This window comes from Falco biarmicus, chromosome 8, assembly GCF_023638135.1.
Source record: "Falco biarmicus isolate bFalBia1 chromosome 8, bFalBia1.pri, whole genome shotgun sequence".
Taxonomy (NCBI): domain Eukaryota; kingdom Metazoa; phylum Chordata; class Aves; order Falconiformes; family Falconidae; genus Falco; species Falco biarmicus.
In genome coordinates this window covers 39,900,291-39,916,520 of record NC_079295.1, presented here as the reverse complement: position 1 = coordinate 39,916,520, position 16,230 = coordinate 39,900,291, and the positions used below count along the sequence as shown (strand labels likewise).

At 39.5% G+C, this 16,230-nt stretch overlaps 1 protein-coding gene across 16 annotated transcripts in view; it reads left to right on the top strand.

Moving 5' to 3' along the window:
- GTDC1 (glycosyltransferase like domain containing 1) overlaps nt 1-16,230 on the top strand; it is a 186,004-nt gene that overhangs the window by 58,568 nt on the left and 111,206 nt on the right. For 13 of the 16 annotated variants that reach the window (XR_008823701.1, XR_008823702.1, XM_056350355.1 and 10 more), the window contains one exon: nt 2,338-2,548. Coding sequence is in view for 11 of the 16 variants with exons in the window: in XM_056350355.1 (XP_056206330.1) it covers nt 2,367-2,548 (182 nt within the window). In the remaining 5 variants the exon portion in view is untranslated. Of the gene's footprint in view, nt 1-2,337; nt 2,549-14,596; nt 14,824-16,230 lie in introns of those variants that run through there. The other 3 variants (XM_056350352.1, XM_056350357.1, XM_056350358.1) reach the window with 3 other exon arrangements.

The following is a 16,230-nucleotide window of genomic DNA, read 5'->3' as shown; positions in this document are numbered from 1 at the left end:
TCAGTCTAAAGGTAGGATAAATGCAGAATAACCTAGATGTCAGGGACATCTTTAAGCAAGAAGGAAACCTGAGAACTGAAAAAGCCTCTTACCGTCAGTGTGTACAGTCATTCTCTGTCCCCGTACAGGGCATGCAGTGACAAGTGTTGCAAAATAGAACCACAGCACGTTGTTGATTCAGCTAAACCTGGCGATAAAACTGGTTTCAGAACTAGCCTGATGAAGTACAATTTGATCAGATATTTCATGAACAAATTACTGTATTACTGATACTGCTAATGAATTGTAAATTCACGGCAGCTCGTTCTCCCTGAGCGACTGATTCAGTGGCTTTTACCAACTTTTCACATACCCCTCTTTTTTAGGGGCTGAATTTGCAAAATGCTTCCCTCTAGTCCTTTGAGTTAATTTTTTGGTGACATTTGATGACAAGCGTAGCATGATTAATTACAAATTGTTCTTTAGGTGAATAGTGCAGATTCTAAAACACAGCTTGTGTTTTTATAGCAGTTATTACTCTGCAGGCTCCAAAAGGTCTTTGGAGTAGAGAGGATGATTTCGGTTGCATCATTGTAAATTCAGAAAACGTCAGTGATCTCAAAAGTGTGATATTTGAAATTAGGTCAGTGGAAAAGAGATCAGAATCTGCTTTGCTACCTGAAAAAAGAAGCAAGGTCCAAAATGGAGCGAAGTCTCTGCTTCCAGAAGCCCATCATTCTCAGTTTTGAAAGGAACGTGTATGTCCAAAAAAAATAATTCATTTGAAACAGTATGGGGGAGTAAATAATAAAGCAAATTATAACCTGGATCCAGGCTGGGTTATGGCAAGAAAGTCAGAGCACGGAATACTTGTTCTTTGGCTGATTGTTCTGTAACAACCCGGGAGATCTGTATCACCGTTTCCTCTGGCACTGTGACGGGCCAATGTCTCAAAGCTATCTAGAGGTTTCTTATATTTTTGTCTCCCAGTTAAATTTATTTAGTGTTTGGATTTTTGTTGCTGGATAGTTAATCTTTTGATAGCTACAGTGTGCTTGTAAGTTGGTTGGTTGTTCTCTTTTTTGTGGTTTCCCCTACCCTCTTGATTGCAGAATACATAGTTTTCTTAACCTGAACATAAGTTTAACTAAATTCCAAAGTTGAGATGATGGTGGAGATTTTTCTGGAGAGTATGTAGTTCTCTGAATTCTCACTTCTTGTCACCAGAGGCTTTGAGAAGGTAAGGATTACAGTCTGGAACCACTAGAAATTACAGATCAGGAGATGGATGTACGGTCTTGTGATATACAGCATCGAACACGAAGCCTGAGCAAATAAGTTTAACCAAGAGCTCTCCCTTGGTAGGGTGTGTTGAGAAGAAACCATCAGAGAGGCAGCCATGGATGGCGAAGACCTTTCAGGGGTTTTTTTTCAGCTTTTGTATGCGATGGTTTTGCTCGAAGCATCTGAAAAGCAGCTTTTCAGTACCCCAAGTCTGTGACTCATGAAAGAGATGAGCAATAGTCACAGGGTTTTTGTCTTTTCCTTTGCTTTGGGCAGCGCATTTTGCATCCTGTTTGTGAGCAGCTCTGTGGCTTCTCATCTGAGAGCCTCCTTAAGCCTGTGATGCTGTTCTCTTCCAGCCATTTCGGAGTACTCCAAAACAAAAACCCCTGAAACCTTGCACACCCCCCCAGAAAAAAAAAACCCAAAGAAACAAAAAACCCTGATGTGATGTACACCTCTGGTAGGGTCTGAGCATGTTGCTTGGGTGGTTATCCCCGCTCCCAGTGATGCAGGGGAGAGTCCCCGGGGGATGCTCAGACTGCATCTCCCAAGGCTGCTCCACGCATCTGGCTTTAAGTCACTTGCCCAAATTACCATTATTAGCAACTACTGGGGCTGAAGGCTGTTTGCATTGTTCTTGAGCTTTATCTACTGTCAGGAAGAGGAGGGAAACCTATGTAAAAAATGAATAAACTACTTCCTGACCTATAGAAGGATTGTTTGTATTTGAGCGTGTAAAGTAAAGCTGCTTTTCAGTATCTGATTGAAAACAAAACAATAAATTCAAAATACAGTATTTTTACTCCTGCACGTTTTGATTCATTTAAAAATTACAAATGGTATCTTTTAATGGTTGAAACTAATAGGTGTGATAATTTTGTCATCATAATTGCTAACTAGCCTTTGCTGAAATAAACTCATTAATATAATGTGAAGGATTAATTTCACAGGAAAGATGAAGACACTGTAAGGCCTTGCAATATGTTTCTGCTGTTTCCAATATAATTTTCTTAAATAAGAAAAATAAGATGTATTACTAAAGTGAAATATTTCTCTGTTGTCATTTTTCAGAATCCAGACTGTTCTGAAGTGCTTGGAAAATGAGTGTTCTTCTCATTGAAGCCTTTCACGGTGGTTCCCACAAACAGCTGATGGATCTTCTCCAGGAAGAGCTACAAGATGACTGTGTCCTCTATACGCTGCCTGCCAAGAAGTGGCACTGGAAGGCACGGACTGCTGCTCTGTATTTCATGCAAACAGTGCCAGCAAGTGCTAATTACAGGTAACCCAGGAACTGAATCATTTCTGAGCTCGAATTAGAGGGGCCTTCAACCAGGTCTCCTGCGGTGAGTGCGTGGTTATGCGCACGCACATGTGTGTGTGTGTGCAGGCAGATGGAGACTTTCAGTGGAAAATGTGAGTTTTCCATCTTGCATGGACTTTTTGGGGTATAACTGGGAAACGACTGCCATGTTTTAGGGTTTCCTGCACTATTTTGTCTTGCATCGCTAGTCCTTGAGAGTCTCTCGGTGCAAGAGTATGGATACCTGTTTACATATACATGTATATGTACAACTTAATTTAAAATTATCAAGTGAGTTCAGTAACACTGAAAGGTTTGAACTGTGCTTCACAGCTTAGGCTGAAAGATGGCACAGATGTGAACACTGCAAGCTTCCTCGCTTGCCCTCAGATGTATCTATTAGCAAGTCTGATTTATCAGCGTGCTGCTCAGGCTGACCTGGAGGATTAAGGGAGCAGTTTTATCTTAATGATGGTCCAGTTCTGTAATGTGCCAGCAACTGTGGATGTTGGATGTCAATTATGCATTTATGTAAGTGGCAAATTTCTATCAGCTAGAACCTGGACTGATAAAAACAGACTATTTAGGTCATCAGATAGCTATCATGTAGTGCGAATCAGTCACTCTAGAACGAGCTGTCTTTAAACCCAGCGATTTTGCTTGGCCTACCTGATCGGTTGAGATGTGGTAAGATGATTGCCTTCAGCAGTGGCATGCCGCGCTGCACGGCACGGGAACGAGCACTTGGTTGACTTTGCGCCTTCATGGAGAGGGACTGTTTGTGCCAGGGGATGTTTTAGCACCAGCAGCTGCTTTTCAGCGGCAGAATGAATTTCAGTAGGAGTCTGAGCACACCTAAATGATGTGCTTAACTACTAGTTACAGTTCACATTGGGGTCTGGTGTTTGTTACTGGGAGCAAGTAGACCTAGTCGGCTGGGGAAGGGATATGATTTTTTTGAGAGTAGATCTTGTGCTGTAGAAGGCTGCATTTGAACAGCCGATGCAATGTCTAATCTGTTTTGGAATGCATGCTATATAAATGTACACCTTTTCTGTGCCTGCTTCTGGTTTGCGTTTAAAATAAGCTCCCATCCCAAGCCAAATGTTAAAATTAATTTTCCCCAGTTTGTCTTGTGCAAGGCTTTTAGTGTTGGTTTCCTATTGCTTTCCTTTTGCAACAATTTTGTTTTGGAGGAGTGTATATGACAAACTGTTATGTAAATTTGTCTTGTATCACTACCACATCCTCCAACGCATCGCAATGTTATCTGTGTTCCTTCAAGGTCAGCAGCCCAAGCTGTCCAGCACTAACTGTATTAAACTAATCAGACATCACTCATAGACATACACTTCATTAGTTTAACTTACAGTTACATTGACCTAAGATAACTTAACTCCAATTTGTCAAGTAACCCACATCTTGGGGGAAGGGGGAGGGAATTGATGGCAAAAAAAGCCCCCCAAATCCCACAGGAAAAACAACCATCCAACAAAAAAACCCCTCAACCCAGCAGCCTGAAAACTCACTTGAAGTGAATAAACTTGCAATCTGTCATAGACTTATGTGCAAATATAACCTTTACTGACAGCAAATAAATCTGGTCTAACCAATAGAGCATCTTAGAGAGGAAAGCTTTTCCTTTGCTGTGAGTTTGATCAGACAGAATCACATAGTCAAAGTTGACAAAGATGCGATGTTATAAAAAGAGTATGTACCTTGTCCTCGCAGGCAGGATAAAATATTAGGAGCAAGGGCCGATGTGACTGGTGAGAGGAAAACTGATTAGAGGTACCTTCTGCTTTACTTGCACATTTTTAATGTTTGTTTTGTAATTGAATGTTTCAAATATTTTATTAAATTGAAAGTATAAGTGCATCAGACTACAACCTAATAAAGCTGACTACTCTCTCCTGATAGAAAAAAACATTGATTAAAATTAACATTCATTCTTTTATTTCCAGCTTGCTAGTAACCACTAAAGACCTGTTTCCGAGGTAGTAGTTTATTAAGACAAAATCCTCATTGTAAACTGGCAGGAGTGTGTGTTTGAATTACACATTTAAATATTTCAACTTTCTCGTGGGTTCATGGGAAATACAAGATTTGCATTATTTATAATATTGACATTATTCGTAGAATTAAAATTTTCTTTTGCCAATGATTTTCATAAATGTGATGTTTCATGAATATGTTTCTATCTGTGCGCTTAGTAATACAGAAAGGTCACAAATATTTCAAGTGTGAGCACTGTTGGTAACGGAGCTACGTTACGAAATTTTAGTATCAAACTGTACTTTATTTCAACATGCTGGTATGTATGAGAAATACTACTGATGCTAATAAGTCTGGTATTGCCGTACATCTGTACAGCAGTAGTATACATATGTTTTAAAAGTTCTGCAATACGTAAAAGCTGATTATAGGAAGGAAGGAGGTTTGTTGGTTTTCAGGTGATGTTCAGTGACTTAAGGAATGGTCTTTAAATAGTGCTTTTGAAGCAGAGCATACAATGCAGAATCACAGATGTTAAATTCAAATACTCTGTAGTGACCAGACAGTTTATGTGAAATTGCAAATACTTTTATCGAAGAACAGACGTGTACTCTCCTGAGTAAGAATTAAAGCTGAATTGGTAACGAGCCATGCATCTAACGTTACTTTTGTGAACCGTGCAGCCGGTATCTTGGCATGCCATAAAATGGTGTTCCTGTGCAAGAACGAGGAGATCTATCCAGAACTGTCACAGGGAGATGTCCTCACCCTTCCAGGAGAACACACGTGGCTATTATGGAAGGTATCGGACGCTTAGCATTTTATCTGCAATGCTGCACAGATTTATATTAGTGCCCTGATGCAAAGGCTGTGCTGTATTTCTCTAGAAAAATGTTGGCTTTTCTGTTTTCGTGGCTTCATTGTGCAGCGTGTCGTTAACCCAGCTCACGTCTTCATTCATCTCCTTAAAGGAGGACAGGAGCCCTGATGAATGGGGAAGATCAGGCACGCAGCGAGTCCCTCCAACTTGGAAGGCCATAAGGAGAGTTTTTAAAGGTGGCTCCCTTGGCTAGTAAACTTGAAATGGTTTAATGTATTGATGTACAGCAGGCACAGAACGGAGTGATTTTAAGAACTTCCTTAATTGCTATACAGAGACTCACATGATTTTTCCTTAATTGGAAGGGAAAGGTGTCTGCCTGGACCTTGCCTTAGTACAGGGGCTTTCATCCTGGTGCTGGCAATTTCCAAATCACAGCATTTGAAATGCACGGGGAAAGGGCAGAACTAGCCTGCTTTCTCTAGACAAGATGTTCAACAATTACAGAGTTTTGCTAGGGGTCAGAGGAATATTATCATCTTCATTCTGTAAATTAGGAAGGTCCAGCGGAGAGCTGTGACCTCCTCGGGCTGCTGGCAGTCTGCTGGGCTGCTGCGCTGTCTGCTTTGTCTCCCAACTTGCTTCAGACAGCTTAAACTCTTTGATAAATGTAGATGTCTGTTCTTCTCTAAAGTTGTTTTCCATAGCACATAGTGGCTGTTCAGTAATTCCAGAAAGCACGTAACAAAAAAATTGTGTAGCCTTTTTTGTTTGTTTGTTCTTATTTCAAGGAAAGTTCTCAAATTGGAAAATACTGTTGCACGATTTAACGGAGGGGAAAAAAGAAGGAGGTTTCTTTTCTTTTTTTTTTTTTTTCTAATTCTATTCTTTATTACCATGAACAATCTTTTAAATTTCAAATAATAAAACAGTTGATATGACACACTGGACGAAAGCATTTTATGTTTTAGGGGCTATCCCCTGCAGAAAGTAATTCAAAAGCAAAAAAGTTAGTAATGTAAGACATAGGTCTGCAAAACTGAGAGGCTAAATGCAGCGTACCTTCCAGTTTGTTTTAATAGCACTGTTAGATTATTTTAAATATACATATATATATATAAATATTATGTGTAACATTCAGTATTGCCCCCCAGGTAGCTGTTCATATGAATAAAGATTTTATTTGTAACAGACTCTAGCCCTGAAATACCCCTAGGGTAAATGTTAGCATATATATACCCCTTGATATTTGACAGCTATATTTTAAAGACAAACTCTGTGCTTTTTACATTTTACAAAAGAGAAAACAAATCATTCTTTTTAGAGCTCTGTTAATTGAAAAAAAAACACCTGGAGTGTGTGTGATGTTCGGCAACGTATAGTATATTCCAACAGAATGTAACGTAGATGGGAGATTTTTCTTATTTAAGTAACCTGTTAAGATTTAGGATTTTTTCATTCTGTTCTATAAGGAGAAAATGTGTTATAAAATGAATTCTGTACTAACTGATGGACTGGTGTTGCCTAAATGTCCTTTTAGAAGCAGTGATCCTGTAGATTTTTATTCCAGTGAGTAGTTCAGTCCCACTGAAAACAGAACACAGCTTGCATGTGAGAGCATTTGCGAGCTGGAGTACTTACTGTTTTCTAGATACTTTCTTTTCAAAAAAATACCTGCAGATAATATGTCCTGGATAATATGATGTTTGAAGATGCAAATTGAAGCCAAGCAGGGCAAATTTCAGCCATTTCATTAAAGCTGAATACATCGATGCCCACTTGTGCTGGAAACATTTCTGTCTTTTTACATCTTTGTCAAACACTGGAAGGGCATCTTCATATAATCTTAGTAGGAAGTGGAATAATTTTTCCTGCATTAGGGGCCTCCCTAGCATTTGACTTGGATAACACTCAGGTAAGAAATAAGTAACTGTACTTGTGAGTTAAATAGAAGATAACCGTGTACCTGCAAATTAAAAAAAAAAAAAAATATATTCACCTGATACTATTTTTTGGGTCATATTTTATGGTGTTTCCCTCTGTATATAGGTGAATAAATGAGATTCAATTTTTATGGTATCTACCACCAAAATTGTGTATTTTGGTCTTATTGTTACATTTGAAGATGGGACGTGGCTCACTTTTTTGGAATTACGGAATAATTTGCTGCCTGGAGCTGCTGTTAGTTTCACGCCATTTCTTTGTTGCTCAGTGTAAAGCGTTTGTGTTTTAGCTGCGGGTTTTTGTTAGATGCAGTGGAACGTGCTCCTAGAAGGTAGGCTGGTGAGTTGGCCTTCGTAGTTCGATCAGTTGATGTAAAGGCATGATGAAATAAGGTGGCTACATGTAATAGTCAGTATCCCCTAAATTTAGACATGGTTCAGGTCTCATCTTTGATTGAATATACCATGGGGGTGTAACTGACTCTAGCCTCCCTGCTGGATGCAAATAACAATATTCTTTACCTTGCTGTAGTGATGCCCAAAGAAGGGTACAGGAGACCCCGCTTAGCCCTGTGCTCCTTCTTTACGATCCCTAGCTAAGCGAAGGGTCATTACTTCTTTAATTTCATTAGCGCTAAATTTTGCATGCATTTTTTTTAATTTCATTTTATTTTAAATGAATCAGTTGAGTTCACCAAGGTTAGTTCACACGGGCTTGTGCAAACGCGTACATGTTCATCCTGCCTACGCTTTGAACTAGCTGGTTGGGAGCTCGCGGCGCGCTGGGGGCCAGATGGCCGTCCTAGCACCATGTCGAGCCTAAACCAATAAACCCTACCGAGATACGAGACGCAGGCACCATGTACTGAGCTAAAACAACTTTGTGACTTCTGACCAGAGCTGGCTGGTGTCCAGCCAGCTTAGAGTGTAAGCAAAGAGAATATACGTCCATATGGAACGGCACGAAGCTCCACCACTTATCACAGCTGATGCCCTCCACTTCTGTAGCCCTGGATAATGGAGGGTGTCCCAGCCTGAGTAACGGGTGTGAAATTCTCTCTCAGGAGGGAGAACTGGGAGGCCATCTGATCTGGGAGTACGTAACATGGGAATGTACGCGTAAAACTGGCATTTGTGTGATTTAGATTAATATCACCCAAAATCTGTTCTGGAAGCTTCTTCTGAAAACGTTACTGCTCAAAGTAAGCTTCTGAAGAAAAGCGTGTAGCAGAACGTATTTGCGAACGCTTTTTGTCAGAACACTTAATGTAAAGAGATGCTTTGTTGAAGTTATCAGAAGAAAAAGGTTGAAATTCTGTAGTGGATTTATTTTATTTTTTAATTGGGTAGATGGTGTTAATAAAAGTAAGTAATCAGTAAAAAAAAAAAAAAAGTAAAAAAATCCAGTTAAAAAATGAAGTAATCCACTAAAAAAATAGGTAAGGTCTAAGGGCAAAATCATTTCCTATTGAGGATAACGGCACTGCTGTGGTTTCTTCGCTCACAATTAGACCGCTGAAATTTACTTTTTGGCATGATGGAGAGAGACTGCCTGCAAGTTTTCATGCAGCCAGTGAAGGAGGTGGGATCTCCTTTGTCAGGCAGATTAATTACCTTGCTGCTGCGCGCGGAGGGGCCAGGAGCAGTGTTCTGGTGCGCATGGTCCTTGGGCAGTACGGTGCTTTAAAAGCAAATGTTTTTATACTTGGATCCGGCTGCTTAAGTTCCTGGGAGCTGGGGAATCCAATATCAAGAAAAAAAAATAATCTTTTAAGAAACAGGACAAATAATTTCCTAAGTAAACTACCTGGAATTTATTCAGGCAGACAGCAATGTGATCTTAAACATTCACTTTGCATTAATCAACTTTGCCTCAGATAAAATGCTGGCAGATGGTAGCTATTCCTTTTAAAAGTGACAGGTTTTCTTTACATTTTTGTGTGGAAACCCCCACATGCACTCTTCCCTCCAAAAACTTTAGTTGTTTAATTTGTTTATTTAATTCAGTCCTGTTATTAGGCAATTTCACAATTTGGATAGTTAAATGAGGTTTTAAATGAATTTAAATGCAAGTCCCTTCCTTTGAAGTCAGTGGAATTGTATATACTTTCTCAAATTTGGCAGAAGGAAGATGGGGATGATGAACACAATGAAGGAGAGGTGCAGGACCGGGAAGGACGCTGGTTGGGACTGCTGGGTGATCTATAGAAAGTGCTAATGTGAAATGGCAGTTGTCTGTTTGATGTGTAAAAGATTTGCTGAAATTCCAGAAAAATATTCTGATGAGACACGGAAAGAACAATCTGTTTTTTCAAACCCTTGCATGCGTTTTTCTTTATGTTCTCGAATGCTGGGTGAAATCCTTATTTTTCTTTCTAAAATGAATTTTATGAATCACCTGGAGAATTGATATTTACATTGCTGGCAGTAAAAAGTAATGAAATTGTGCATTATGATTCCGTATTTCTACACTTAGGATTTTAATGAGTATTTTATCTATCCCTTTAAATGGTTGCTGTGTATATATTTTATTTCTAGATTAGTTATGGATTACATTTCTATTTTCAAATCACAAACATACACAGTACTATGTTATAAAGAATACGATAGTTTCTACAATTCGTTCTCGTTCTAGTCCATAGCACTAAATTGGTCTTCTAAAGGGACAGAAACAAAGCTTTTGGTTTGCATGTAATGAAGAGGAAAAATTGTTGTGGTTTTTTTTTTTCTGTGCTGCTTTTTTCCAAATCTCAAATCCCTTTTTTTTCCCCACCTAAGAAGTAAATAATACACATTTTATCAGATACTTGGCTTGCACAGGATTTGAATTTATAGGTTTGTATTCCAGTGTCATAAATAACTAGCTTTCTTAATGAGTACTCACAGCTTGGCTTGGTTTTGTGAATTGATACATAACGAAAAGAAATTTTATGTTATTCAAACTGTTTGTAGCTAAATGGGTTTGGGAGAAGACCTGCCTAAACGCTGCCACTGCCCCTGCCCGCTCCTGTCTGACCCAAATACACTGAAGTTTGAAGGTCTTGGTTCAGGCAGCTGGGAACACCTCAGGTGCTAGAAGACAACAGACGGAGAATTCTGTTGACTGCTGTCAGCCCGCCTGGTCTGCGTTGACTGCCCTAACCGCTGGGTAGGGGCTTTCTCTGACGTGTGCAGGTGGTACGGGTGGGGAGTTCAAGCAGTACAGCGGCTTTTTGACGCCAGCTGTGTGGGCTGTTAGCATCTGCTGTGGGTGCCTGTTGAATTTCAGCGTGGATTTTTGAAGGCACTGACCAGGTCCGTGGTTGCTCCAGAAAATGTGCCCAAAGGTATTTTCTGGTTTTATCTCCTTGATTCCTCTGGGATTACAACTGTATATGGATTTATACTGGGCACGTGACCCTGTGGGCAGGTGGTGCCTGTTGACAAGCAGCACAGCTTGATAGGGTTGTGGAGAGGTGGCAGAGTTAAGTGGTGCTCCCAGTCCAACGTCCACACAGCACGTTATTTCAGGGGTTTTTACTTCAAACTAGCATAGCCTGGTTCTTATGGCCTGGATGCCTGTAAGACGAGGCTGGAGTCCAGTAAATGCTCTCCAGGAGCATCACCACCTGGTGTGGTTTCATCTAAAGCTCCAGCTCATAACCTTGGAGACCACTGGTGTGAGCTGAGGCATGTGGTGTGAGATGGATGCTTGCTTCGTAAATGCTCTTTGGTGTCAAACTGAGCTGCTAATCTAAATGGACGCGTAAAATACTTTGGGTTTGTGCATTGTGATGTAGTTTGTTCCCTAAACATGCGACATATACCTAGGCTGTAGTTTGATTACAATCTATATGCCAGTTTACGGTGTGAACGGAATATGTCTAATTTAAGATGGACTTCTGACTCCCTCAAACCACAGTTTGATCATGTATTTCTTCCTCCTCTTCCCCATTACATTCACTCAGCCCATGGTACTTGGGAATGATACCTGTTACTGGTATGCTTTGAATCGTTATGATGATTAATTTACCCTCCCTTCAAAAAAAGAAATTGAGAATCTGTGTAAATTATGTCTATTCATTTGAATATCTTTGACAAATACAAAGCAATCAAAAGGCTTTTTTTTGTCCATCATTCTATAACGATTTTTGCAATCCCCTTATTCCCTTCAACAATATTTTCCCTTCCTTGCCTCTGTCCTTTGTCCCTGTCTTTTCCTCCCTTCCTCCTGCACATATACTCTGATGGTCCAGTGGACACAGTCATTTTAAAGAATGCTTTCTGTTTCAGAGCATTTTTTTTTTATTGTTTATCTTTATAACCTTGCCTACTTGTTCATTATTTTTCGTTTTAGGTCTCCTTAATTTCCATTTTACTTGTTGCACACTGGAGCTTATATGTCAGTCTAATAGCAACCTGAAAAAAGAACGAGGGAAACAGCAGTGGACACAACATCAAAAGCATAGAAGCGATTTCATTTTTGCAGAAGACTGGAAGAATTTATACCTGTTAACAATATTATTTCTAATAATTATGAGGAAAGATGTATCTAGAGCGGCCCTGATGTAAAACTGGTGTGAGAAAAACCTGTGTAACTACTTAAATTTTTCAATGATTTATCAAATGGTTTTAAAAAAGGTATGGACTGTTACAGATAAAACACTAGAAAATTTATTTCAGATTTTTGTTGCAGTTAATTACTATTCCTACTATGAATTATGTTAACTTGTGTTTTCTTTAAGACTGATAATATTTTTTAACATGGCATATTTTGCATGTAATGAAGATGTGTGTCTGTTTAGAATATGGAAAAATCTTTATGGAATTAAGTATTATGTAATATGAAGAAATTTTTGAACACCTTTCATACTATGTATATTATATATGGAAGAATTAAAAAAATTGAAGAGGAGTAATTTGAGAACATCTGCAATTTTTTATTTATGTAAGAGAATATCCCATTTTTAATTAAAGATGGAATTTAAGAATGATAAATGGGACCATTATCTAGTAGCAGTTAGTTTGCAGGCATTTTTTTCCTACTGTTCTGCAGATTGCTGCAGGTTTGGTAGTGCCTTTGGCTTTTGTGAGCAAAATGCATTTCCTACTTGTGACAGAATAGTCGTAACTCGCTAAACATGGGACAGTTACCATGCATAGCGACATCTCTATGTTTAAACCCTAAGGAATAGAATTATTTTGAATTATTTTTATGCAGAAATTTCCTGGTAATCAATTTTATTAGAAACATAACAGCTCAAAATTTTATATGCCAAATGAATTTGTAGAAATAATGCTGAAGATAGTAAAGCTGTGCAAGAACAGGAGATGAATTTCAAGGGGAATTGTAACAAAGGAGTTATCTTTTATTTTATTTTTTAGAGTGAAATGAATCCTAAATTAACTTAGAAGATTTTTCTTTTGCTATAGGTGTACTGTAATAAATTGTAGATGAGCCAAAATTAGATGTTATTTCTGAGAGAAGTACTGAAGTGCCCTACATGATGGTGTTTACAGTGCGAGGCATAGCTTCTGCCTGCCTTGTAGCCATTGACAAAAAAAGGAATGTGTGTTTCTAGCCTGTTTTCCTTCAAGGATGCTCTGTTCATCTTGACGCAGGCTTGGGCTCGTGTTGGGTGGGGGTGGATGGAGGGCCATGAAGGCTTTGACTGGATGGGTTGCAGGGGTTTGCTGCGAACAACCTATTTTGTCATATTTGGCAAGTTTTTGAAGTTTTTTGTTTTTTAGTAGTAGACTGACCTTTTTGTTGTTTATTCGTGTTTGAACTTTGGCCCTTAGATTACCTCTTTCTGCTTTCTTCATTGTAAAGTTGGTTCTGAATTATTGTTCCATCTGAGTCTTAGCTGTGCGCTATCAAATTGGGTGGAAAAAGAAGTTAGGTAGGTGCTTTGGGAGTAACTTGAGTTAGCCCAGCTTTGCCATCGGGTGTTACACATCTCTTGGTATCTCTGACTCTCAGTTATCCCAGGAGCAAGTAGTGACTTCATACCTCCTCTTGTATCATAGAAGACGCCTGCTGACCCTGCTGGTCTTGCCTTTTCTCTCCATTACTTTCACAAAACTCCAGGGTTCTGGGTGGGAGAGACGTTCAGCTGTCCAGAGTCAATCGACCCTTGTGTTTAATGATGGCTTTAGGTGGTGTCCTCCAGATACGAGTCAAGAGACCTGTGTGGAAGAGGACTTGGCTACAGCATCCTCAGCGCTATCTACTCTAGGCTGTTGCATTATCATCTACTCAGGGCTATACAGGTGGAGGCGGGTTTGCAGTAGTGCTCACCCCTGCGAGGTTTGGTGCCGGCCTTCCAAAGGATCTTGTAGCTCCAAGCTGACTTGGAATCGGTCTTCAGTGGGTTGTGTTGCTGTTGAAGCATTCAGGTCTGAAGTGCTTTCAACACAGATCTCGGCTCATCCCCAAGATGATGGAAGTTCTCTACGCAGAGGTGATAGGGAAGAGATTCAGAAAAGAATAGTTTCCGGAAAAGACTCTGGAAAACCAGTCTTAACTTAATTATTCAAAAGAGAGTCAGGAGTTGGAAATGATAACACCTACCATTTTTTTTCCTTTTTTTTCCTGTTTTTTTGTTTTTTGTTTTTTTTTTACATGGAGCAGAGAACCTAGGTAATGGTCTTGCATTGAATTCATACTCCTTCTGTTGTAAATAGACTGAAAAAATATATATTTTTGCATATCAAAATAGAAAAAGGTCTAGATTTGAATATGCCATGCTATGTTATGATGAGTGGAATAGTATATGTCCAGTATTAAAAAGAAAGCATCTATACTTTTAAAGTACTAATTTCCAGTGTTAACAGTTGTACGGAAGGTCATTGACACTGGGTTGTAGGGGGGCCTCTGGGGTTCAGGCATGTTTGAAGGCAATATTTATGGTGTCTCGGTTCTTAGATTGTTTTGCACGTGGCTCTTCAGTTTTCTTAGCTATTGATTGGAAAAAAGTGAGGGATACAGTAGTTTTCCTGTGCTTTCAAGAGATGCGTCGGTGGGTGATGAGGCCGCTGCGGTGGGAGCGTGGGTGGAGCTGGTGCGTCTGAGCGAGCGGGGTGAATGAGCGGGTGACAGGGAGGGAGCGGGAGGCACTTGTGTGCTTCCTGCGATTTTAAGCGGTATTAAGGATGTTTCAGCTGTTGAGATGAAGCACGGCAGCTGCTCTGCAAACTCATAATAAAACAGGGGCCTGAATTTTCTTTATCTTGAGCATCTGCCTCTGACCACAGATGTTGCTGGGGCTCTGCGTTTCTCTTAACCGATAGCTTTGAATTACAAGATCGATGTATAGGAATAATTAGAGTTTGGTTTGGTTTATTGGATAAGATGGGATTTGGAGATAATATTGTTACCTGTTAATTGCTAGGTACACACTAAGGCTCTGAATCATGAAGAGGAAGGTACAAAAGCTGTGCACGTGAAGCAAATGCTTTGCAGTGGAGGAAAACAACTGCGCAGCCACGCTCCGGGTTCTTACAGCATCGCTGTGGTATTTGCCCTCCCATTAGCTCTTTAGCTCACTTTCCACAGTGCATTTTGGTCCTTACATATGGGGGTGTTGGGGTGTTTTTTTGTTGTGTTTTTGTTGTTGTAGTTGTAGTTGTTGTTCTGTTTTTGTTTTTTGGGGTTTTTTTCCCCCTCCCAGCACATGCTGTGGAATTTAAAACTGTAACTTTGTTAACTGTCATGTGTAATATCTTTAATTTTGCCTTTAAAATATGGAGGGGTTTGTTGTGTGAGTGGTGGCGTATTTAAGGTAGAATATTCCATGCTTCTGCAGATTGCCAGCATTACATGCCAGAGCATCCTTCTGACCATGAAGCCCAACCACGCTTGTTCTATTAGCTGTACTTCAGAAGTATTTGTTTAGTTTTTTTCCTCAGATGGATAACCAATATGGAACATTCTGTCCACAGAAGTCTTATTAAAGAGGTTAGAGCATCCTGCTAATTAGGAAAAACTAATTAGGCAGATTGTTGCGCCTGTAACCAGAAGTTTATATTTTAATGGATTTTGAAATGCGTTATACTCACTTTTGCTATTGTAGAATACTTTTTTCTTTTAAATGTCTCCAAATAGGTTTTTTTTGAGGAGATTGTGCACTCGGAATAAGAATGCAGTAATATTTTACTTTTTGAATCTCTTAAATATACAGGAGAATATATGCTGTAAAATTGGTGGAATCATTAATTCATACCAGCTTCTTACTGTGGCAGTCAAAATTGTTTTGTTACCTTCCTGTTGGTAGATTTAAAGCTTTTTAACTGCCCCATAGAGGAGTTGGATTAAATTCATATGAAGAAACATTATAATTTGTGGTTGCATTAAAATTATGCTTAGATGGTCCACAAATCTCACAAATTACTCTTTGGCTACTTTAGGCTGACCACTGTTTCAGTGAATCTTGGGAAGTTTATTGCATTTGAAGCTGGATCTGACCCATTTGTGAGTGGTCTTGGAGTGCTGGACTCTTGATCTGGAAGCTGAAAAATAAGCCTGTTCTTAGCTGTGGGGTGACCTGCAAACAAAAGCATTGGGGTTGATTGGGTTTTCATGGTTTGCATCTTTAATTCCTGTTAGGTACAAATGAACCGGCACTGTGGCATGTCCTTGCTTTACAAGGTGTCACGTGGAAAGCAAGGGATATTTGTGGCTGGTGAGAAAAAGCCTGATTTGAGATACCCTTAAAATACATTTAAGATGGATTTCTCCTTCACTAACATCTACTTTTGAACTTTTTTTGACTTTTTCAGCTATGCCCTGTTGCTAACTTTTAATTAATCTTAACCTTTTTTTCAGGCTTGTCATTCTGCATTTTGCGAAATGTTTTGGCTTGTGCATAAGCCGTGTAGCCAGGAGCTGTGGGCAGTGACCTGCAGTCTGTCTCAGGACCATC